General features: G+C 43.5%; 1 protein-coding gene across 3 annotated transcripts in view; it reads right to left on the bottom strand.

Annotated features, from left to right (window-relative positions):
• The window catches only part of PHF11 (PHD finger protein 11), a 175,048-nt gene that overhangs the window by 43,435 nt on the left and 104,805 nt on the right, over positions 1-26,808 (bottom strand). For all 3 annotated transcript variants that reach the window (XM_075591937.1, XM_075591938.1, XM_075591939.1), the window contains 3 exons: positions 24,768-24,815; positions 8,996-9,066; positions 7,500-7,528 (listed from right to left, as the gene is read on the bottom strand). In XM_075591937.1, the coding sequence (XP_075448052.1) occupies positions 7,500-7,528; positions 8,996-9,066; positions 24,768-24,815 (148 nt within the window). The remainder of the gene's footprint in view (positions 1-7,499; positions 7,529-8,995; positions 9,067-24,767; positions 24,816-26,808) is intronic.

Here is a 26,808-nt window from a genome sequence, read left to right as displayed (position 1 = left end):
ATATATATATATATACTGCATTACAATTCATGAATTTATGCCATCTGGTAGACACGCGAAGCATTGCAGCCTATTAAATCCTAATCATTATCATTTAACAGATCAGCCTCCCGTCAGCCAGGCATGAACCCAGGCTGGGAAGGCAAACGCAATGGGGCTTGTCAGAGGTGAGGAGCGGCGCATTCCAGGTATCTGCCAGGTACATACTGGGTATTTGCTCGAATAAAGTGTGTCGGTGCAGTATCTACACATACTGTACACATATGCTGTACTTTATATACACAATATTCAGAAATCTGTACATACTGTAGGCAAATATAATGTAAGAATAGATGCATGCTTTAGATGTACGGTATACATAAAGCTTGGCCCCTTGCAGACGCACTTACCAGAATGACCTCCTGCTGTCTCTATACGTCCTTCCTACCTACCAATTAGATTGTAAGCTCTTCGGAGCAGGGACTCCCTTTCCAAAATATTATTGTTATGTCTGAAGCATTTCTCCCCTTTGTGTGTTATTTATATTATTTGTTATCTATGATTGTTACATGTATTACTGCTGTGAAGCGCTATGTACATTAATGGCGCTATATAAATAAAGACATACATGCATGTATTAAAATGTCAGTGACCTTCATACTGTATGTTGTATTCCTAGTCATAGTGAATATAATTATCATGACATAAATACAATAATCATGCAATGTCTTAATTTAACAGAAAGAAACACAGTTGCGTGACAGAGACGCCATGCTAGATCTCTTAATTGCACTCGCTATATACATAAATAAGTAAGGCTTCAAATAGATCAAGGATTGGAATATCCTTGGGCTACCTAGATAGTAGCCTAATGCAAACCCACTGGAGTATCAAGGATAGTCAATTTTAAAATAATAAAGTTTTAATTTTATATAACATAACGGTGCAGGTGCTATATATACATAGTGTTAGGTGAAAAAATAGGTGTATAATCAGCGCTTATGCAAACAACATTAAATATAAGTTATTACAGAAAAAAACCTTAGATACAATGTCCAAATGGTAGTCCTGGAGCTGCCTGAAGAGATAGTTCTGGTATCTTCTACCCAGAATTGGATTGAAGGAGAGAGGTAACCTCTTCTGGCGCTGAGGCAAGGATATAGAAGGATATGCTTGAGATTTCTTCTGTTGGGCTGTGACCTCAGGAAAAGGGGAGAAAAAGACAAAACATGCCGGAGACCTGCAATGGTGTATTACCCAAGGGATAACAATGATAATTAAAGGAGCAATTTATTACAAAGTTAAAATAACCATGGATGACAATGAATATAATTAAGAAAATATAAAAATGCCTAGCACTGGATGTAAAATAGACAAGTGCCTAAGCACTATCCACAACCTTGCACTTAAGACGAAGAGAGACATTATTAGAGCTTTCGAAACGTGTTGGAAGGTTTTTTGGCACCGTTGAGCCACCGTAGCAGAGGACAAACACTGGTGACGTCATCGCGCGAGCGGATCGTGTGTATTCCAGGAAGTATTTCACGTTGGAGCACAGAACTTGATCCCCGGCAGCAGAGACAAAAACACCACCAGGCGAGCGGCGATCTCAGCGGCAAAGACCAATTAACCAAGTGCTTATTGTAGAGGGAGAAAGGGGGTGGCCCAGTATTAAAGGGGTTGCACCCCATTTGGCCACCCCTGACCGCACCAGGGAGACAAGGGGTTAACTGGACTGAGGTCCAGAAATGTGATTCAACCCTTGTTATGACCTGTAAATGTATTCTCCCCTGTTCCATTGTAATGTCTGTGTTAATCAGTGTCTGCATCACACACACACTAGAATCCATCCGGGAGCACAAGGGTTAATAGTTCTTTAATGATTATGGCTCTTTGTGTAGTTTTCCCGCCTTTTCAGGCACCATTTTGCAGGTCCCCATTGGCCGCCATTAGGGCTCAATGCATTCCAATGGCAGAATGTGCTGTTTTGGTCCTGTTTCCTGTAAAGACCAGCAGGTGGCGTCCGAGAGGGAGAGCGGCGGTTTCCCATTGAATGTCAATGGGCCCATTGACTTCAATGGAGATGCCTCGAGGTAACCTTTTCAAGAAGAAGTTGGCTGCCATCCAGACCGCAAACCACAAAGCGGATACAATGTCTAATAAGAGTTACGATCACTTGAGTCAAGGTCAAAGTTAATTGATGTGGGAATAAACAGTTCTAGGGCACCTAGAAATAAAATTCTTTTTGCCCCTAGTTCCTAGGCTTCCCCCCACTCGACCACAACCGGGTCCCCGAATCCTGGACCCCCGATAAGGGTCGAACCAGATAGAGCGGGTCGCGCCATAGTCTTTGCCGGCGGCGGCAGAAACGGCTCAGAAAAATGACTAAGTGTGAAATGCTGAATTTTAGGAATCCATATCTCCGGTTCCGGAGGGACCAGAGGATCAAGGTTTGGGGTATCTGTAGTCACTGCTCCGGCATCACTGCAGAACCATCCTTGACCCTCTTGGACCAACCCGACGGAGTATGGACCCCCTTGAAAGTTCGGGGCTTTTACCATTGATTCCAATGGGAGAAAAGCCGCATGGTGAAAAAATGACGAAGTGTAAAATGTTGAAATGTGTAAGTCCATATCTCCGGTTCTGGAATGCCCAGAGGGATGGGATTTGGGTGACATGTAGCCAAGGTTCCGGCTTTAATGCATGCCCATTTCCAGCCCTCTCAGACCAACCAGACGGAGTATGGACGACTGTAAAAATTTGTAGATTTTCTCATAGACTTCAATGGCGGCGGTTCCCCATTGAAAGTCTATGGTAGGAAACCCCATTGACTACAACGGCGGAGTTGCTCCATTGAAACCCATGGCGGCGGAGCCCGTTGTTTTCAATGGGGATTTAGTGAAAAGCTGAGATTTCTTTTTCAATGGAGATTTTTGTATTAAAATGATTTAATGTACATTTGTGTAACTCCGGTTTCTTAGGTCGTAGCAAGTCGCTTTTTGGACCATGTGGTGTCCCAGTTCTGGCAATGCGAACTGAGAAGTTTGGACCTGCTAGACCAAACGGAACCGGATATTTTAATACGTATATGTTTTATGCTTTATATTGTATTTTAAGGTATGGGTAAGTTCCAGAGGAAATTCTTTTGGCCATAAAGTAGCAGATGGCCCTAGGAGACGCCCCAATGTCTAGGACTTAAGTATTGTTCAAAGGATCTTGTCACCCTCCCTGTTTACCTAAGGGCGGAGGAGGCTCAAGCCAGAGCAGTCTTTAAGTGTCCCACTTCACACCTTTCAACAAAGGTTTTCCTGCCAGACCTCCAAATGGATAGACTGGCTGGCATTCCTGATGCAAATGTGGGGCTTCAGAAATGAGACCCCAGAGTTCTACTGCGCATGTGCCAACTAGCAGGGGGGCATGGGTCAGAATGCTTTCCCACGTTAGTGAGTGGCTGGAGGTAATTGAAAACCAATCCCCTGTGCTTAAGGTTAAGAATAGAGGGACAAAGGATATATAAACTGCTGTTCCCTATATTCCTGTGTCTTCGTTTGCTGAATGATTTCCTGATTGCTGAGAGAAACGCTATGCACTGTCTTCCTGCCAGAGGTCTGTCATGTCTTTGGTGTCTTGATGACTATGAAGAGTGCTGCATGAACTGCAAGTCCAGATATGACTGCTTCATCATTTCCATGTTAAGTAAGTGTCTATATTTTGCCTGTTATTTGTACATTATTGTGTGTTCACCTTTATCAAGGAATAAATTATATTTGTTATATCTAAGTCTCGTCCCAGATCAAACCCAGGTATATATATATTTATATATAGTTTTGGTGTAAATTACAGCCTGTCGCAAGCTCTCGTGACACTTATTACCTATTCACGTCTGGTGAGTAGGTTTTCAATTTTAACCAGGCGGAGCAAAGAAAGAAATCTTGGACTAAGTTCTTAAGTGCAAGGTTGTGGATAGTGCTTAGGCACTTGTCTATTTTACATCCAGTGCTAGGCATTTTTATATTTTCTTAATTATATTCATTGTCATCCATGGTTATTTTAACTTTGTAATAAATTGCTCCTTTAATTATCATTGTTATCCCTTGGGTAATACACCATTGCAGGCCTCCTGCATGTTTTGTCTTTTTCTCCCCTTTTCCTGAGGTCACAGCCCAATAGAAGAAACCTCATACATAGTGTTAGTTAAAATATTTATAAAAGGAGAGAAACCCTGTATGGTCGAGACGGCTAATAACAGATGGTCGTCTGTGAAGGGTTAATACCCGTTGAAAAAGAAGGCCAGCTTCTGTGTATATTGAGAAGTAAGTCCTGCTTTTGTAATATTTGCAAGTGTAACTGCCAAATGATTATATATATTATGTCCAATTGCTATGTTACTAGCTACCTACAGAAATAGGAACAGCTATCCTAGGGTTAATACCTATTGAGTGTCATGATCTGGTGCTGCCGCAACATATGATATCATGGACTGGTAGAAAGATACTGACGGTGAGGACCAGATATAAATAAGTAGCAGAATGGAGTATATGCCTGTATATGTCGATGTTGTTTTGGGAAACATAGGCATTTACGTTGCTAAAAATCTCTCTCCACAAGAAAGTTATTCCTGTCAGTATCAAAATCACTTGTATATAGATACACGTAATAGTGTATGCGTCTAGACACCCTTGTCAGTGTGGCAGTACAGTACCCTCAGAATGTTCCTCTACATAACAGTGAGAGCTATGTCCAATAGAAAAAGAACAGTATTCACAATTAGTCTCACTGCTGAGATGGTAATGAAAGCTATGCATGAATAGTATACTATATCGCCATACAACAGTTAAAGCTGGCCTCTTAGATTTGCTGTCTCGATTCCTGACGTCAGCGTGATGACGCCATCAAGTAAAAACGGGGACCGAGGCCTGTCGAAACTCTTGCCTTCTAAATTCTGACTCTAGCAGGTACAAAATGCTTTCCATCAATAACATTACTCCTAGCCTGCCCGAATGGTACCTAGCGTTTCAGGACATCTTCGACAAAAGACAAGCCGAGGAACTTCGCCCACATGATTGTGGCATAGATCTTCTCCCAAGCTTTGTTCCTCCCTGGGTTCATACATACCCCCTCTCTGAACCAGAAAGGAAAGCCATGAAGGAGTATATCCTGGAGAACCTTGAGAAGGGATTCATTCACAAGTCCTCTTCCCCTGCAGGGGCAGGGTTCTTTTTCATGCAGAAAGATGGATCCTTGAGACCCTGCATTGACTACTCGGCCTGAATAAAATCACTAAAGAACTGTTATCCCCTTCCTCTGATTCTCAAATTGTTTGAGGGTAGCAACACTTTTTTGGAAACTTTTCCTCCATGGGGCCTAAAACCTTATTCATATTTATGTAAAAGAAAACAATACCAAAAAGGCCTGATTTCATCTCTGTACCAAGGTTTAATCCCCAAAAGGATACCCCGGCCATATACTATGTCCCCGTAATTGGCATTAGCATCTGCTGTGCGATGCGCTTTCTGACCAGCTGGCTTAGGAAGTATTTGATCTTAAAATGTACACCTAGTTTTGCATAGGTTTTAGATGTCAGAGTCTCTGTATGCAAACCAAATGTTAAATGGGAGTCAAATCATATGCCCAGATATTTAACACTAATAACAGGGGCTAGGATCTTATTAGAGTTGGTTCTTATCTGGAGCTCTGTCATTGGTAGCTTTGAAATTTAGCCTTAGTCCCAAATACCATAGTTACAGGTTTTCAGTGTCAAATAAGAGGTTTGTTTTGGGAAATACAGTTTCAAGTCTTGAAAAATCCGATTGAAGTACATGTTCAAAGTCAGACAAGCTAGGGCTGTGAAAATATATTTTGATTTCTGTTTGTATTGTTATTTTCCCTATTAATGATCTCTTTTCCTCCCTCTTTTAACTGACAGTTTCTCTGTCTCTGTTCTTTCTTTCATAGTCTCTTTCATTCACTTTCCTTTTCTGTCCCTTTCACAATTTCACCCTCTAACTCACCTTCACAAGGCTCATTCACCCACCCATGCAGCAGACCCACTATCACTTCCCCTGCCCTCTGCTTTCCTTTCTTGCTGTCTCTCTTTTTATTTTGGCAGAACTAAAACCACTTCCTGCCTAGGATGATAGAGGAACTAATGAGTGGAGAGCTAGTCTCCACTCAGGCTCCCCAAACGCTGTTTCTCTCCAGCAGACAACACCGTTATAACCACCTCTCTTTTCTTCTAGACATTTCACTACATTACAATTAATAATGCTACTATCCACCAAGTCTGGCAAATAAGTTTCCTAGGCATTACATTTGACTCATCCCTCTATTTCTCCACTCATGCAAACGCTGTCACTAAATCTTGCCGTCCATGTCCTTTCCACTGTTCCTCGACTACTAACAGTCCTCGTGTCCTCTTTCTTTCCCGCATGTCCTCTTTCTTTCCCACATTGATTACTGCAGCATTTTTTTAATGGCCTATCTGCAGCACACCCCTCTCACACTTAGTCTATTAAAAATGCTGCTGCTAGAATCATCTACTACACTTCTATACCTGTATCTGCTTCTTACCTTTCAAAATCCCTCTGATGGTTTGCTATGAATCTCAATATAAACTACAACATTCCCCTCCTTTCCTTTAACACGCTACACTCTTTTGCACCTCCATGAATTTCAACTATGTTCTCTTGTTATACCCCAAATTGCCTCTCGATCATAGGATGTCTCATTTTGGCACTTTTACCCAGCTGAAAATGCATCACTTAAAAGAAGAACGCATTTACAATTATTTACCCCTACACTACTAACTCCCTATGCACTTCACCTCCCTGACTTGCACTATTAATAATTGCACTTTTTTTTAAATTCGACATTTGAATGAAAAGTTTTCTTCTTTCTCCCTTTCTCTCTTAATATTGAGCGGTGAATATTATATGAATTCAATCAACATAATTACACAGAAATGTGTTGTGTTAAACCAGCGGTGCACAAACTGGGGGGCGCGAGATTAACTGCGAGGGGCACAGAGTTTACAGAGGCCCCGCTCGATTCCTGAGGGCACTTATTTTAAGTGCCAGGGAAGTGGTGAAGGCCTCTGTAAACCTTACTTACTGTGGTTTAGCCGGCATCTGGAGACGCGTCGCTGGGTCATTTGACGTCACGTTGCTATGACAACATGACGTCATGATGCCCAGACGCCGGGATCCACGGTAAGGAGGGAGGGGGGCACGCGGAGAGCAGGACAGCCGGAAGGGGGGCGCAGGGAAAAAAGATTGTGTTCCAATGTGTTAAACCCTACAGTGTTGGCTGAAGCTACCACCCATGTGTTACAGGCCATTCTATTCCTAAAGGTCTACTGTAAACCAAAGGTACAAAACCTTCTGAAATTCAATATGAATGATGTGAGTTATGTATCAAAGTCTCCTGGCTGCAAGACTGGGCAGAAATAGGGCAAATCCTGTTGTTCCCATGCAATCTTTTTCTTTAATGAACAGACCAAGGAAACGTACAATAAAACTTACCCATTTTGTTCACCAGCTTCTGCTGTCTCCTAAACAAAGATGAAAGTTAGACATTGCAGTAATTATAAAGAATGTTAATTGAACACACTGTGTAATTACAAAAATGACAGTAACATATTCTAGATTTAATTTATCAAAGACTTAAGTCAGTTTATTAATTAATATTAAAATATTTTTCCTCTTATGCATAGCTGGAAGCTGGAATTCGTTGGTAGTGCTGTCTTCACCTGCTATCTTCTGGATCTTTGGATGGATTGCACGCCGCAGATATTTGGATTGTCCCCTAAAGTATACAGGTAAAGGGCCGCAGTGCCCCACAATGGTTCCTGTGTATACTGGACATTGCTTTATGTGATTGGGTGGTTATTAGTGCGTCAATTTTTGTGGATGTCAGGTGGACACCACTAGGCACATATCCCTCTCGGTTACCTTCAGTGATTATTCTGTGGACACTTCATTAATATCTGGACACTTATGATATATGTGTCTCTCAGATAGAACCATACCTGATTGTTGAGCACCACACCCAACCTCCATTTGTATTAAAATTAAAATTGTATTGTGTTTAAAAAATGTATCTCTTCTTAACTTAGATATCCCGTATACTGTTAAAAAATGATGCACATTTGAAGGTGAAAGTACTGCCATTGATGGAAAAGTTGCATGGGACAAGGCAGAAAGAAAGACAGCATAAGTTGTGCTCAGTTGCATGTCATTACCCAGAATTCCTGGCTGCAGTAGAAGAATGGAATGTTAAGAGATAATGGTGAAAAGCAGCGTTGCCAACCTGCCTGAGACATGCGAATGTGCTCACAAGTTATTTTTTTATGTGCAGCATTAGAATTCAGTCATTTGTGTGTCCATATTCAAATTATAAGACAATTCTCATGAAGACTGATTATAGTGACACTGATAAAGTATATTTAATATAATCACAGCTGCGTTCACAATTTGATACAAAAGCCAGTTACCACTTCAGCTTCAGGTTTGCTTACTTATCTCCACTACCCAATGAGAGGATGGACAAATGGTTAAACCTATGAAGTGTGTGGAAGGGTGTAGAAAGTAATCTTTGAAATGTTATGCAAATATGGTTATTCTAGTTTGCCATGAATACAGCTCAAATTACAGCTACTGGGTGGGTTAGGTTGCTTCCCATTGCATTATTGGCCGTGAGAATTTGCTGCATTATGGCATTCCTCTCCACTGTGGCCTCCAGTTGCTTTTTCTGCAATTCTATTTGCTGCCTTTTCAGATTCATCATTTTAAACTCCCTGGCTGCTCTTTTTCTTGTGACTGCTGAGTGATCCCTTATGCTTTTGGTTGACGTCAGCTATGTCCTGGTGAATAAGGCTTAACTTCTGCATTAGTTTTTTTCGGTGTGTCACTTGCGCCAAGTGTAGCTGCATGGTTTCTTGCGGGACAGACATCACCATTGCACGGGCAGCTTGACGTTGGTGCTTATTAGGAGGCACACGTGTTGGTTGATCCCTCACCTCCATGGGCTCCGTGGATTCCTCTTGAAAAGGTTGTCCAAGTGTTATGTTTTCATCAGACTCAGAAGTAGCTTTGGGTCCAAAAAAAAATTACATTTAAAATATAGTTTTGTAATAATGACAGAACATTTATTTATAATATGTAGTTAACACGTATATTGATCATTCTTTAATTTTATCAATGTTGGTTAATAGCTTTATTTTTTTTAATGTGTTGCATGACACCTATGACGTAACATTTACACTCAATATTGTACACGTTCTGATAACATTTTTACTATACTAACCCTGTTTTCTGTTATGTAAGGACTTCAGAAGGGTTGGTCACTGTAATTTATTTCTTTAATAATTGTTAAATATTTAGGTCATGAATATTGTTGTACAGAAAATATTTATGGTCCAAATTTGACACTATTAGAACCAGGAAGGTGCACAAACAAATCCTAAAATGAACCGCCATGGGTGCTCGCACAACCCCAATGTGATGAGGCACAGTAGACTCGCAAACTCCTAACAGTAGAAGAACGGCACTCCAGGGGTCTTTGCAAAAAAGACGTATTTAGAAAATAGTACAGTACAGAGATTGATATTTTCGGTCCTCTTGTGGACCTTTGTCAAGATACAAATAAAATGAAGTTGTGCAGTGTATATATACACAAATGTCACAGAAATCTAGATATAAAACACACCTCCGTGGAGGCGGAAGTAAACATGGTATCATGTATTTGGCACCAAAACCTTTGTATAGGTAACGTTACTAAATAACACTATGCAGTGTAGTGTATACTATGCACTCAAAAGTATATTTAAGTAATAATCCCGAAGAACAGGGCATTACTGGCCAATAATGCCCTGGCTGGAAGAGTTGAAGGCCCGAGGCGAAGCCGAGGGACTTTAACCCAGCCAGGGCATTATTGGCCAGTAATGCCCTGTTCTGAGGGGATTATTACTATTATAGGCTAAATGTAGGCTTTTTTAATAAATAATAGACACTTTTGTATAGTTATATAGATTTTTTTTATTAAAATAAAATGGTAAATACATGAAACCACCCCTATATACATTTAAACTGCAGCTATCTATATCCACACACTGCCGCCCCCTCTGTGTGTACACACACACACACACACACACACAGCAGATCAACACACAAACTGCTGCTACACACACACACACACACACACACACACACACACACACACACACACACACACACACACACACACACACACACACACACACACACACCAGCACACCACACACAACACAGAACCTCTAAACACACAAGCACACCACACACACACACACACACACACACACACACACACACACACACACACACACACACACACACACACTGGAGCTCTAGACACACAGCACAACACAGCACCTCCTCTACACTCACAACACAGCACCTCTACAAACACAACACAGCACCTCTACACACACAAACTCTGCTGCTACACACATATGATACACCCATAAACACTGCTGCTGACACTGACACACACACACACACACACACACACACTGGAGCTCTATACACACACAGTAGCTCTATACACTCAAACTGCTGCTACACATATAACAGCACAACACACACACACACACACACACACACACACACACACACACACACACACACACACACACACACACACACACACACACACACACACACACACTGCAGCCACAATCAATCACACTGCACCTCTATACACAGCACCTCTACACACAACACAGCACCTCTACACACACACAAACTGCTGCTGCACACACATGCTACACCCATAAACACTGCTGCTGACACTGACAAACACACAGCACCTCAACATAGATATACAACACAACAGCACAGCACACACTAACTGCTACTGACACACTCACACACAAACTGCAGCCACAAAGAAACTGCAGACAGCCACTTCTTTGCAGATTTATGGTCAACAGTAGTGACCAAGAAATTAATTTTTTTGGGTTATGGTTATCAAAAGTGACACACAGCTCAAAACTAATATTTATTTAAAAAACAAAAAACAAAAAACAAAACACTGACCATAATACCCTTCTACAAGCCTCCAGTTTCCATCCACTGCCCTTGAAAAAAGGACATGCTTTTTCACAATTGATTTGGGTAGCTCAAATTGTAAGCAATCCTACTGAAAGATGGAATTGAAGGCGTAGAAATTTATTACGAGGGGCTATAACAAAAAGGAAGTCTATAACGTGATGTCCACAAAATCTTAAATATGTATTTGATATGACCCACTATATCTAAAAAAAACATTGAGATACACCCGAACACCGTTAGTGACCAAATACTCTACAATTTAAGCCTTATCCTTATACAGTGATAAAACGTGAAAAAAATACACTGCGCACCAAATAGTGAATTAATAAAAAATAAACGTATTAAAAGGATTAAATAATCAATAAGTTATAATATCAAGTGATGGTGAATTCTTAAATAACCTGTGTAAGTAAATAGTGATTATAATATATATCACAAGTGAATGATAGAAAAACCAACAGGATATAGATAAAACCTGTGTAAATTCTGAATGAGAAGCTGCTGCTTGCATAGAATGGCTCAGGAAACTATAACACTAGTAAACAGTAGAAAAGAAAAACAGCGCAAAGCCTCATAGTGTAGTATGTAAAAATATATAGTTATTTCCAATCAGCAGGTACTGAAATTAATGCACGTACATCAAGGTAATGGTTAATGAGCAAGACATGTTAGGAACATGTTACCCCACTCTGCAACTTCCACTCAGGTCATTCGATCATGCGTGTTCGGCCAGATGGAACATCTAGGAACTCTGATCCTCTCGGACACCAACTCCTGCAGGTCATCTCCTCGGTTCTGATCTGTATGGCTTCCTACTCCGTATAGATCGTTGTATAGTCCCTCCGTGCTAACAGAAGACGCCGACTGCACGAGGCAGAGTTCTGGCGAGTGCCGATGACGTCAAAGGGGCTTCCATCGCTTGAATAGCAGTTTGTGTAGTAAAAGAGTCCTCAAAGGCACTAAACCTTGGAGAGCAGTAATGTATGCAGTAAAGTCCCAATGAATAAAATAGAGTGGAACTTGCAATGAAGTGCACAAATTATGCTTTAATTCCAACGCGTTTCATCAGAGCAACTGACTTCATCAGGGGTAATAATATAAAATTCAGAGGCAGTATAAAAACCCCCATGGGCCCCTGTGATTGGACCAGTGGGAAAGAATAAACTGGCTAATCGAAACGGAGCTATCGCAGCTGATCTTAATAAAACATAAATAACACAGATATTTATACAATAAAGTTAAAATCAACATATTCACTACAATTTTAATTAATAAAAATGGGAATGAGAAAAAGAACAATCATAATACTTCATATTAAAAAAGAGAAATAAAAATGTCTCTAGAAATGAAAGAGAATAGTTAATAGCAGAATCTGCAAAAATGACAACCTAATTCAAACATAGAAGGATATCATGAAAATCAAACAGACAAAAAAGAACTTATAATATAAAGAATTAGTACCTAATATGGAGGACAAACAATGGAAATAAATAATGAAGCGAGAGTAAACTACACAGGAGATGAGTAAAACAAACAAGCATTAAAAATATAAATATGATTCATATTGAGGTGGAAACAATAAAAAAATAAAAATGTATAAAATGAATTAACTTGGGTGAAAGGTTGAGCATAAAATGCATGGCTCATTCATATAATGACCAAACATCGATCTCCTCATTAAGGACCAGAGGAGCCAAAGTTTGCATTTTATATATCCATAGGCTGTCTTGTTTGGACAGAGATTTAACCCTGTCACCTCCTTGTCTGCCAATTGGGACAATTTGGATACCTACAGTTGTGTGAAAAAGAAAGTACAGCCTCTTTCAATTCTATGGTTTTACATATCAGGACATTATAACAATCATCTGTTCCTAAGCAGGTCTTAAAATTAGGTAAGTACAACCTCAGATGAACAACAACACATGACATATTACACTGTGTCATGATTTATTTAACAAAAATAAAGCCAAAATGGAGAAGCCATGTGTGAAAAACGAAGTATACCTTATGATCCACCTTTAGAAGCAATAACTTGAAGTAATCGTTTTCTGTATGACTCTATCAGTCTCTCACATCGTTGTGGAGGAATTTTGTCCCACTCTTCTTTACAATGTTGCTTCAGCTTATTGAGGTTTGTGGGCATTTGTTTATGCACAGCTCTCCTTCGCCACAGAATTTCAATCGGGTTGAGGTTTGGACTTTGACTGGGACATTGCAACACCTTGATTCTTTTCTTTTTCAGCCATTCTGTTGTAGATTTGCTGGTGTGCTTGGGATCATTGTCCTGTTGCATGACCCAATTTCGGCCAAGCTTTAGCTGTGGAACAGATGGCCTCACATTTGACTCTAGAATACTTTGGTATACAGAGGAGTTTATGGTCGACTCAATGACTGCAAGGTTCCCAGGTCCTGTGGCTGCAAAACAAGCCCAAATCATCACACCTCCACCACCGTTCTTGACAGTTGGTATGGGGTGTTTGCGCTGATATGCTGTTTTTGGTTTTCACCAAACGTGGTACTGTGCATTATGGCCAAACATCTCCACTTTGGTCTCGCCTGTCCAAAGGACATTGTTCCAGAAGTCTTGTGATTTGTTCAGATGCAACTTTGTAAACCTAAGCCGTGCTGCCATGTTCTTTTTAGAGAGAAGAGGCTTTTTCCTGGCAACACTTCCAAACAAACCATACTTGTTCAGTCTTTTTCTAATTGCACTGTCATGAACTTTAACATTTAACATGCTAACTGAGGCCTGTAAGGTCTGAGATGTAACTCTTGGGTTTTTTGCAATTTCTCTGAGCATTGCACGGTCTGACCTTGGGGTGAATTTGCTGGGACGTCCACTCCTGGGAAGATTGGCAACTGAGAGAGTGGGGGGAATAGGGAAAATATGGGAATGGCACTCTCGCTTCAGCTTAGTGTACAAAAATAGATGATAACAAAGATGCAAAAGGGTGTTACGCCGGTGCTGCCCGCAGACCAGACTCGTCCCTTATACTGAGGTGGGGACGTATATGTGCACGCACCCGCAGCAGAAGGAGCGTGTCCAGAGTGTGGTGTTTTGGCGTTGCCAGGCCAGGTGTGAATAGGTGTAGCAATACTTGCCGGTACCGGTACTGAAGAAGAGAAGTGGTTGCCGTTAGCCAAAGGTCGGGGAGAGAGAGATCCGGAAGGTCGAGGTCCAAGCTGAGGTCGAGGGATGGAAGAAGCTGCAGGGTCAAGAGGGAGCCGGGATCCAGAGCCAGGTAAGCACGTCCGCCAAGCCGGGTCGTAACCTGAATGCACGAAGACAAAGGGAGAGCCAGAATAGACGTCTGTAGCAGAGACTATGTCGAGCGATGTGAGAGGCAGAACAGGCATTAAGTACTGTGGCTGACCAATGGTTAACGGAGGCAGGCCTGGAGGAGCCCTAGGAGCAGTCCAGGATTGGTTTCCATAATAGGCTTCCAGGTGATGAGGTTTAGGGTTAACTAGTAACCAGCGTGTGGGAGGAATGTGTGGCTTCACTGCAAGAGCAGTGAATAAATTAGCTGGTGCTGGAATGTGTTCTGTAACAGCAGGGGATGCGCGCGCAGGAGCAACGGCAGGCACCCGAGCACCAGCCCCGCGCGGGGCAGCAGCAGCCCGACGGGGAGGACGGGTAAGTCCCCTCAGCAGGGAGGCCGGGCGAGGAGGGAGCCGCACAGCCGCGGGAGCGGACAGAGGTGAGGGGAGGTCACGCTACGACCGACGTGACCCCCGAGTCCTCACAAAGGGGAATAAAGGAATGGTTAAGGAATTGGAAAAAGCACACCCTTTTGAAAGCACTCATTGTGTAGATTGAGATGCTAATAAATTTAAAACCAATTTTAATGATATTAAAGTAAAAAAGAAATATTGAAGCAAATATGTCGCTAAGGTGGACACACACATAAAACAACAAAAAAACGCTATATACACTAATAACTGAAACTGAGAATTTGCAGGGGGGGGGGGTGCGGGCTGTTACAGAGGCCCCGCGCTCTTCCCCCAGGCATTTAATTTAATGCCGGGGAGGCGTGAGGCCTCTGTAACCTCACTTACCTACTGGCAGCCGGGTCTTCGGCGACGCGTCGCCATGCAACGTGCGCCAAATGACGCAGTGGGGTCACCTGACCCGCAACATAATCTGAAGCCGTGACTTCGGGGGAGAGGGGGCGTGAACGCTGCGGCTTCCAGGAAGGGGGCCGCAGCTGAAAAAGTTTGCGCAGCGCTGCTCTATGGGATACAACAGAAGGAAGATTGGTAAAATGCATAGTATACGAACGTGTTAGATGCTACTCTAAAATTATAATTTTTGAAGTATCTATTTGTATTCCCATTGAGATATATATATCGCTTTATGTGTATTTTTGTTTAAACTGTTCACCCAACTCTTCTCTATGTGGAATATTATTCCAATCATATATATGTATATATCATTTAGGTACTGCAGTAAACATTATAACCCATAATAATGATTTAATTCCCCACAATGGGGTTACCCATATTTATATGTATACTGCGGATATATTCAAGATACAACAACTAGCAGTGATACTGGTTCTGTTGTAGCAGTGATTCTGTTGTAGATTTGCCTCAAGTCATTTTGGAACAGTAAATTCCGTGTATGATTTAAATTATGACACATCAGCATACTTTATGGACAATAATTACTGATTTGAATCAACTTTGTGTATCTTTTTGACATGTTTATATGTGTCGTGCATTGCCGATTATATATCACCCTTTATGTAATAAGACTAGGTCCCTAAATAGATATATTTGCTTTTGGACAGATTTTGAGTGTTCTATGTACAGTGGCGACCAACTTTATTCTAACTCGGCTAGTTCCGCAAATTTGGGTATATCCTGGTGATATTCGGTTTTGTACTGTTTTCAGCCGGAGTGTATTGCGTTACTTTCCCGGCTGTGATTTAAGCATTTTTTTCCCGCTGGCTGCAATACTGCAATACCGTGTAAAAACACATGGGGGCGTTTGCGAGCTGTTGTCTTTAAAGCCGTCCCCTATAACCCCTAACATACAGTACTGTACATTTTTATTCATAGTGTACATGTGCAGGGGGTCTCCGGAGCTGAACCGCGTTGGTTTCAGGTCGGGGGACCCCCTGCTCCCCGAGATACAGCCCCCTTTATGAGGTGCCGGTATCCCTGTGCGTTTAAAGGTCCCGATCACGTGACCGCGACCTGTAAACAAAGCAGAGGGATACCGGCACCCCCTAAAGGGGCCTGTATCTCGGGGAGCAGGGAGTCCCCGGACCTAAAACCAACGCGGTTCTGCTCCGGAGACCCTCTGCACATCTACACTGTGAATAAAAAACATATATAAATAAACACTCGTTCCTTACCTTAGTGGCTATGTGCTACGGTAACGATGCAGCATTTGTGTATTTTAATAATATTGTACAGTGAGCAGGGGGTTCCCTGAGCCAGAAATTAATGCTCAGGGGACCCCCTGCTCCTGCACAATATTATTAAAAATACAGAAATGCTGCTTCATTACCATAGCGTATAGCCGCTAAGGCAATGAAGGGGTTAACCCACCGTGCCCGCTTTATTGTGGGTAGCGGGGGTAGGTGAAGGGGGTATTTGGCCCTTGGTGTGAGTTTAGGACTTGCGGGGGGGTTGCGGGTGCACTTAACCCCTTCACGACCGTAGCATTTAATACCGCTACGGTCATGAAGGGGTTAAGCCCTCCCGCTACCCCCCGCAAGCCCTAAACAACCACCATTGGGGCTAATACCCCATTCACCCACCCCCACTACCCACAATAAAAAAAAACTCACACACAGCAGCCGCCAAAAAATAAATAAATAAATCTAAATAAATAAATAAATAAATGACTATAAATAAATACATTTGAAATACATTTTTATTTATAGTGTAGATGTGCAGGGGGTCTCCGGAGCTGAACCGCTTTGGTTTCAGGTCCGGGGACCCCCTGCTCCCCGAGATACAGACCCCTTTATGAGGTGCCGGTATCCCTCTGCGTTTAAAGGTCCCGATCACGTGACCGCGGCCTGTAAACCAAGCAGAGGGATACCGGCACCCCCTAAAGGGGCCTGTATCTCGGGGAGCAGGGTGTCCCCGGACCTAAAACCAAAACGTTTCTGCTCCGGAGACCCTCTGCACATGTACAGTATAAATAAAACACACACATCAATAAAGAATCATTCTTTACTTTAGCGGCTATGTGCTATGTTAATGCAGCAGCATTTGTGTATTTTAATAATATTGTACAGTGAGCAGGGGGTTCCCTGAGCCAGAAATGAATGCTCAGGGAACCCCCTGCTCCTGCACAATATTATTAAAAATACAGAAATGCTGCTTCATTACCATAGCGTATAGCCGCTAAGGCAATGAAGGGTTAAGGCAGAATAAACAATAAATACATTACATACATTTTTTAATGTGTGTTTTAAACCTCCCTGCCTTCACTGTAATCTATGTAAAAAAAAACCTCCCCCTATTGTGTGTTTTAAACTTCCCTGCCTTCACCGTAATCTATGTAAAACCCCCTCTCCCTATTGTGTGTGAAGCTTCCCTGCCTTCACTGTAATCTATGTAAAAAAAACCTCCCCTATTGTGTCTGCTAAACTTCCCTGCTTTGACTAATCTGTGTAAGCCCCTCTCCCCCTATTGTGTCAGTTAAATCTGCCTGGCCTGTGTTTTCTGTGAGTGCAGTGTACTGAATGTAAATGTGGGGAGGGCAGTGTACTGTATGTAAATGTGGGGAGGGGGATCCCGTGTAAATAACCACACCCACACCCACTACCCACTACCCACCTGCACATGGCCCCTCCGCTGCTGCAAAAAAGAGACAAAAATTAAAACATAAGTAATGTCCCCTAACCCCTTAATCACCATAGTGGTTATTAACCGCTACAATCATTAAGGGGTTAACCCACCCTCACCCACCACTCGGGATGCCTACATACCCTCCCACACTAACCCCCCCCCCGTGAGGCCTAACCACCCAGTACCCACAAGGGAGGCCTACCCACATACCGATGGGGAAACACCCCCCCCACCCCCAGTACCCACAATAAAAACAGTACAGTGACCCACAATAAACAGCATTATATTTATTAAATACATTACCCACCCCCTGTGCCCCCCCATAAATACAAGATTTATCCTTTTTACATACAGGGTTCATAACGCAGCCCCACGCGAGTCCCCGGTGGGCCTGGCGGGGCACCTGGACAGACCTACAGTTTACCAGCAGCCCTTTTTACACAGGTTCTGGAGGCCTGCTGGTGGATCCCGCCAGCACCATGGCCCCCAGGTGGTCTCCTTGGGTCACCGTGGGCCACAATTGGGTCCCCACGGTAGGCCCGCGGATGTCTGGGAGCCCCGGGTCAGACCCACAGGTGTCTGCGGGGCCTCGGGTGGTTCCCTCGGGGGTCTGGGGAACTCACGGGTGCTCACTACGGGTCCGCGGTGCCCCCACAGAAGTGGGACCACACATCATCATCCCCGCACCTACGGGTCGGCGGTGCCCCCACAGAAATGGGACCACACATCGTCATCCCCGCAGACTACGGGTCGGCGGTGCCCCCACAGAAGTGGGACCATACATCGTCATCCCCGCATGTGTCACCCGTGGAACCACCAGCCTGCTACCCTTGGGATACCCGAGGATTCCCGCAGGTGGTCTCCAGAGGTCCCACGCAGAACCACGGAACCAACCCTGAATGTAAAAAAAATAAACCTGGCCTATACATTCAATACATACACCCTACCCCCCAACACCTACAGTACAATAATGTGCAAAATAACTATTATCCAGATATGGATAATAGATTAATTGCCCATTATTAAAAACATTAACTAGCATATTCAAATAAATAAAGTACTACTGACCTCATCAATACGAAGTGTCCGTCGCCAGCAACTTCCTTGTCTTGCCCAAAACACACATAGCAAATACAAAGCCAATACATTGCAAGTACATGTATATATATATATATAGTTGCATGATGAAGCCACTGTACAAATTCATGGGTGAAGGGTGGGTATCGGCCCAGTGTGGCTTAACCCCTTAATCACCTTTGCGGTTATTATCTGATAAGGTGTTTAAGGGGTTAATTGATATCTGAATGTACTTGCAATGTATTGGCTTTGTATTTGCTATGTGTGTTGTGGGCAAGACAAGGAAGTTGCTGGCGACGGACACTTCGTATTGATGAGGTCAGTAGTACTTTATTTATTTGAATATGCTAGTTAATGTTTTTAATAATGGGCAATTAATCTATTATCCATATCTGGATAATAGTTATTTTGCACATTATTGTACTGTAGGTGTTGGGGGGGAGGGTGTATGTATTTAATGTATAGACCAGGTTTATTTTTTTTACATTCAGGGTTGGTTCCGTGGTTCTGCGTGGGACCTCTGGAGACCACCTGCGGGAATCCTCGGGTATCCCAAGGGTAGCAGGCTGGTGGTTCCACGGGTGACACATGCGGGGATGACGATGTGTGGTCCCACTTCTGTGGGGGCACCGCCGACCCGTAGTCTGCGGGGATGACGATGTGTGGTCCCACTTCTGTGGGGGCACCGCCGACCCGAAGGTGCGGGGATGATGATGTGTGGTCCCACTTCTGTGGGGGCACCGCGGACCCATAGTGAGCACCCGTGAGTTCCCCAGACCCCCGAGGGAACCACCCGAGGCCCCGCAGACACCTGTGGGTCTGACCCGGGGCTCCCAGACATCCGCGGGCCTACTGTGGGGACCCAATTGTGGCCCACGGTGACCACCTGGGGGCCATGGTGCTGGCGGGATCCACCAGCAGGCCTCCAGAACCTGTGTAAAAAGGGCTGCTGTTAAACTGTAGGTCTGTCCAGGTGCCCTGCCAGCCCACCGGGAACTCGCGTGGGGCTGCGTTATGAACCCTGTATGTAAAAGGATAAATCTTGTATTTATGGGGGGGCACAGGGGGTGGGTAATGTATTTAATAAATATAATGCTGTTTATTGTGGGTCACTGTACTGTTTTTATTGTGGGTACTGGGGGTGGGGGGGGGGGGTGTTTCCCCATCGGTATGTGGGTAGGCCTCCCTTGTGGGTACTGGGTGGTTAGGCCTCACGGGGGGGTTAGTGTGGGAGGGTAGGTAGGCATCCCGAGTGGTGGGTGAGGGTGGGTTAACCCCTTAATGACTGTAGCGGTTAATAACCGCTATGGTGATTAAGGGGTTAGGGGACATTACTTTGTATGTTTTAATTTTTGTCTCTTTTTTGCAGCAGCGGAGGGGCCATGTGCAGGTGGGTAGTGGGTGTGGGTGTGGTTATTTACACGGGATCCCCCTCCCCACATTTACATACAATACACTGCCCCTCCCCACATTTACATACAGTACACTGCACTCACAGAAAACACAGGCCAGGCAGATTTAACTGACACAATAGGGGGAGGGGGGCTTACACAGATTAGTCAAAGCAGGGAAGTTTAGCAGACACAATAGGGGAGGGTTTTTTACATAGATTACAGTGAAGGCAGGGAAGCTTCACACACAATCAGGGGAGGGGGTTTTACATAGATTACAGTGAAGGCAGGGAAGTTTAAAACACACAATAGGGGGAGGGTTTTTACATAGATTACAGTGAAGGCAGGGAGGTTTAAAACACACATTAAAAAAATGTATGTAATGTATTTATTGTTTATTCTGCCTTAACCCTTCATTGCCTTAGCGGCTATACGCTATGGTAATGAAGCAGCATTTCTGTATTTTTAATAATATTGTGCAGGAGCAGGGGGTTCCCTGAGCATTCATTTCTGGCTCAGGGAACCCCCTGCTCACTGTACAATATTATTAAAATACACACATGCTGCTGCATTACCATAGCACATAGCCGCTAAAGTAAAGAACGATTCTTTATTGATGTGTGTGTTTTATTTATACTGTACATGTGCAGAGGGTCTCCGGAGCAGAAACGTTTTGGTTTTAGGTCCGGGGACCCCCTGCTCCCCGAGATACAGGCCCCTTTAGGGGGTGCCGGTATCCCTCTGCTTGGTTTACAGGCCGCGGTCACGTGATCGGGACCTTTAAACGCAGAGGGATACCGGCACCTCATAAAGGGGTCTGTATCTCGGGGAGCAGGGGGTCCCCGGACCTGAAACCAACGCGGTTCAGCTCCGGAGACCCCCTGCACATCTACACTATAAATAAAAATGTATTTCAAATGTATTTATTTATAGTCATTTATTTATTTAGATTTATTTATTTTTTGGCGGCTGCTGTGTGTGAGTTTTTTTTATTGTGGGTAGTGGGGGTGGGTGAAGGGGGTATTAGCCCCAACGGTGGTTGTTTAGGGCTTGCGGGGGGTAGCGGGAGGGCTTAACCCCTTCATGACCGTAGCGGTATTAACTGCTACGGTCGTGAAGGGGTTAAGTGCACCCGCAACCCCCCCGCAAGTCCTAAACTCACACCAAGGGCCAAATACCCCCTTCACCCACCCCCGCTACCCACAATAAAGAGGGTACGGTGGGTTAACCCCTTCATTGCCTTAGCGGCTATACGCTATGGTAATGAAGCAGCAGTTCTGTATTTTTAATAATATTGTGCAGGAGCAGGGGGCCCCCTGAGCATTCATTTCTGGCTCAGGGAACCCCCTGCTCACTGTACAATATTATTAAAATACACAAATGCTGCTTCGTTACCGTAGCACATAGCCGCTAAGGTAAGGAACGAGTGTTTATTTATATATGTTTTTTATTCACAGTGTAGATGTGCAGAGGGTCTCCGGAGCAGAACCGCGTTGGTTTTAGGTCCGGGGACCCCCTGCTCCCCGAGATACAGGCCCCTTTAGGGGGTGCCGGTATCCCTCTGCTTTGTTTACAGGTCGCGGTCACGTGATCGGGACCTTTAAACGCACAGGGATACCGGCACCTCATAAAGCGGGCTGTATCTCGGGGAGCAGGGGGTCCCCCAACCTGAAAACAACACGGTTCAGCTCCGGAGACCCCCTGCACATCTACACTATGAATAAAAATGTATTTTAAATAATTTTTAATGTGCCGATGTTTGCGCAGAGAGAGCAGCGGATCTCTCTCTGCTGCAAACACATCTCGTCCCCGCCGGCCCACAATATCATTGATGTGCATATACAGTACTGTATGTGTACAGTACTGTATGTTAGGGGTTATAGGGGTTGTTGTTATAAAGTATATACACTGGCGACACACTTTATTCGAGCTCGGCTAGTCCCACGAATTCGGGTATACCCGGGTGTATTGAGGTTTGTGACTGTTTTCTGCCCGAGTGCATTGAGGTATTTTCCAAGCAGGGATTGAAGCATTTTATTCCCGCTGGCTGCAATACTGCACAGTATATATATATATACTGCATTACAATTCATGAATTTATGCCATCTGGTAGACACGCGAAGCATTGCAGCCTATTAAATCCTAATCATTATCATTTAACAGATTAGCCGCCCGTCAGCCAGGCATGAACCCAGGCTGGGAAGGCAAACGCAACGGGGCTTGTCAGAGGTGAGGAGCGGCGCATTCCAGGTATCTGCCAGGTACATACTGGGTATTTGCTCGAATAAAGTGTGTCGGTGCAGTATATATATATGGTTTTGTATATATATACTGTATTACAATTCATGCATTTATGCCATCTGGCGGACACGCGAAGCATTGCAGCCTAATAAATCCTGAACCATTTTAAATTAACACATCAGCCGCGCGTCAGCCGGGCATCACCCCTGGTTTGGAACGCGGCATGCTCCAGGTGAACAGTGTCACATTCCAGGAACCTGCCGGGTACAAACCGGTGATTTGTTAGAATAAAGTCTGCCGCTGCTGTATACATATACACTTTAGGATATTCTCCTTACATATATTTAACAAGTTATACAGTTCAGGCAGTCCTCGGTTATCCGACACAATGCGTTACTCAAAATGGCGTTGGATAGCGAAACGTTGTAAAGCGAAACACGTTTTCCCATAGGAACACAGTTTAAATGAAAGGTTCCGTTCCTGAAGGCATTTTTAACACTAAAATACACCAAATATTTTTTGCAGGCAATAAGATATGCAGCACACACATAAATTATATAGTGCATATACTGTATTATATATAATATAACATAAAATATAATAATATATTATATAATATATATATTATATACACAAACAACTTTGCAAAGCATTGTAAGAGCGTTGGATAAGCCGTTTTGGTGTTGTAAAAATGAACGTAGGTATGCATTGCATAGAGTTGGATAAGCCATTCGTTGTAAAGCGAAGCGTTGTAAAATGAGGACTGCCTGTATATTTGTTTATTTGCACCAGTAATCTCCGATGTATTAATTCAGTTTTTATTTTCATTAATATTATTTTTAATATGTTTGTACACCTACATCACTTATGGTAAACACAGCATACACAACAGTTTCACATTTTTATTAATGGAATATATGAATATTTATATATGTACAGTCACAATAGGATCATAGTACTTCACAATATATATTTTTTATATACTTTTGCGTTCATAGTATACATTAGGACCGTGTTACTTACAGTAGTAATGTTACCTATACAAAGGTGTTTGTGCCAAATACACCTGATACCATGTTTATTTCCGGTTTCACTGAGGTGTGTCTTAAGACTTATATCTTCATTGCTTTGAGATTTGTGTATATATACTGCACCAGTTCCCTTTATTTGTATCTTGACAAAGGTACACGACAGGAACAAAACGTCGATCTCTGCACTGTAGTATTTTCTAACTACATCTTTTTTGCAAAGGCCACTAGAGTGCCGTTCTTCTTCTGTTTTGGAGTTTGCGAGCCTAATTTGACACTGCCTGTGAATGCTTTGTTATATGTCATTGACATCAATCTTGTATTGCACTTGTTTACATTCATTAAATGGAAAAGGTACAGTATGTGACAAGTCAACATTACTCTTTCTGAGGAATTGGACTTCATTTGCTTACAAGCTGTAGATGTTCCCAGTGGTGGGTTTGCCTTACCTCACTTTAAGGTGCAATAGTTGATGATATGTGTGATGGTGTAATTTGTAGCAAAGTACTGTCTTATGAAGACATTGATAGACAGGTGATAATTACAGAAATATTAAGTGATGCTTATTTGAACTAACATGTACTTCATATTTACAGAACATTTCATACAAAGTTACAAAAACCGTAATTCAATAGCATGAGTAATCTGTTCATATGTGTGACTTATCTATTGCTACAGAGGCGGCACACTTTATTTGACTGCGGCTCGTTCCGCAAACCGGGATATGTCCTGGCTTGCGAGCCGCAGCCCCTCAGCGTGCCGCGCATCACCGATGCGCGGTCACGCGTCATCGGGTGCCTGCGCCCCCTGCACGCGTGCACAGGGCTCCCTGAGGGAGCCCTGGTGTCCCGCGATGTGGGGGACGGTGGTGGGGGGTTCCGGGGGACCCGGCGGACCCGGAGAGGGGAAGAGGAAGCCCCGATCGGAGGACCGCTCCTCCGAGGCTTCGGCGCGCGCCCGGGACATCCCGGCGCGCGCCCGGTTACTGTTGCGGTCGAGACCGGGCAAATGCTCGAATAAACTCGGCCGCGACAGTAAGTATTTATAGTTGTCATTCACAAACTTTGTTACATCTATATTATTCTCAAAGTATGTGATTAATGAACAATATTGTGAATTACATTTTGACACGTAACATATTTTTATCTTACCTGGTGAAGACTGTCTCAGTGGGCCTGATGCAGCACGCACGGGTGAACCTGTAATAAGGTGACATGATACAACATGGAGCTTGTGTGTACTGACAAATCTGTGTGGTTGATTTGAAGTGCTGGTTGTTTAAAGTGTGTGCAGTTAGAACCAGAAACAGTGCTGGTTGTTTAAAGTGTGTGCAGTTAGAACCAGAAGCAGTTTGAACAAGGAAGCGGTTAAACAAGGTATAGTTTATTGAAGTACAGTTTACTGGTAGTACTTATAAACTTCATAGTTGCTAGAATGAGCAGGATTGAAACTGCCACTCAATGCACATCTTGCCACATGTATGTGCACTTGGAGCAGCTGTTCCAAGGAGCATACCGCTTTGAGAGGTGTGAGCGGGTGGTCTCTTTAGAATCAGAGATTGCTGATCTGAAGAGGCAACTTGCAATATTGAGGGACATTGGCAATCTTGAAAGGGAATTAGAGCTCATTGAGCAGGCCCTTGCTTTGACTAGTGGTGCAGATGGTGGCGCTGTTAGTGAGGAGCAGGTAGGTAGCTTGGTTGCTGTTAGTGAGGAGCAGGTAGGTAGTTGGGTGACAGTTAGAAAGGGGAAGCAGGGGCAATAGGGAGAGGCAGGTCGTTTCTGAGCTGACACATCCCAATAGATTTGCCCTGTTGAGTGAAGATATTGGGAATGTTGGGGCAGAAATGGCAAGGCTGGGGGAGACTAATTCCTCTAGCAGCCAAGGGAATAGTTCCTCCAGCACAGTGGGGACTCAGGATGCTCAGATACAAAGAAAGATTGTGGTGGTAGGGGACTCCATTATTAGGAAAGTAGATAGGGCAATTTGTTGCCACATGAACCGAACAGTTTGTTGTCTCCCGGGTGCTCGGGTTCGGCACATTGCGGATCGGGTAGACAGATTGTTGGGGGGGGGGGGGGGGCTGGGATTGACCCAGCGGTCTTGGTACACGTCGGCACCAATGACAAAGTTAGGGAAAGATGGAGGGTCCTAAAAAATGATTACAGGGATCTAGGCCAAAAGCTTAAGGCAAGGACCTCCAAGGTAGAATTTTCTGAAATACTATCAGTGCCATGCGCTACCGCAGGGAGACAGTCAGAGATCAGGGAGGTTAATGCATGGCTAAGAAAGTGGTGCAGGAAGGAGGGGTTTGGGTTTTTAGAGCACTGGGACTCCTTTTCTAGGGACGGATTGCACCTCAATGAAGAGGGATCTTCTGTGCTAGGGGGGAGAATGCTAAAAAGGTTGGAGGAGATTTTAAACTAGGATGGAGGGGGGAGGGGAATGAAAAAGATAATGAACTAAATGGAATAGATGAGGATACAAAGTGTTATGGAGGTAGAATGGGGGCAAGTGCAAGTTTGACAAGCAGTGAGACACCCATAGTAAATAGAGATAATACTAGAAAACTTCTAAAGACGAAACCAAGTGGGAGCAGAAAGGAAGGAGCAGATAAGATAATAGTAAAGGCTGAAAAAAAAACTTAAATGCATGCTTGCTAATGCAAGAAGCCTGACAGATAAAATGGAGGAGCGTGAATTAATAGCTGCAAGGGAGCAGTATGATATCATAGGCATTACTGAAACATAGTGGGATGAAACTCATGACTGGACAGTTCATTTAGAGGGTTATTCTCTTTTTCGGAAGGATCGAACAAATAGAAGGGGAGGTGGAGTATGTTTATATGTTAAACCGGATCTAAAACCTATTATAAGGGATGATGTCTATGAAGGGAATGATGAAAATGTAGAGACTTTGTGGATAGAAATTAGCAGTGGAGATAAAAGTATAAAGAAAATGTTTGTGGGAATATGCTATAAACCATCAAATATCTGTGAGATTGAGGAAGCTAAAATACTTTTGCAAATGGAGAAGGCATCAAAACTGGGTCATGTTTGCATAATGGGGGATTTTAATTATCCAGATATAGACTGGGGCAATGAGATTAGCGTTACAACAAAAGGAAACAGGTTTTTGGGGGTGCTTAAAGACAATTATATAACCCAAATTATTGAGGAACCAACCAGGAGA

This window comes from Ascaphus truei, chromosome 3 (genome assembly GCF_040206685.1).
Source record: "Ascaphus truei isolate aAscTru1 chromosome 3, aAscTru1.hap1, whole genome shotgun sequence".
Lineage (NCBI taxonomy): Eukaryota > Metazoa > Chordata > Amphibia > Anura > Ascaphidae > Ascaphus > Ascaphus truei.
This window is presented reverse-complemented; position numbering and strand designations above follow the sequence as displayed.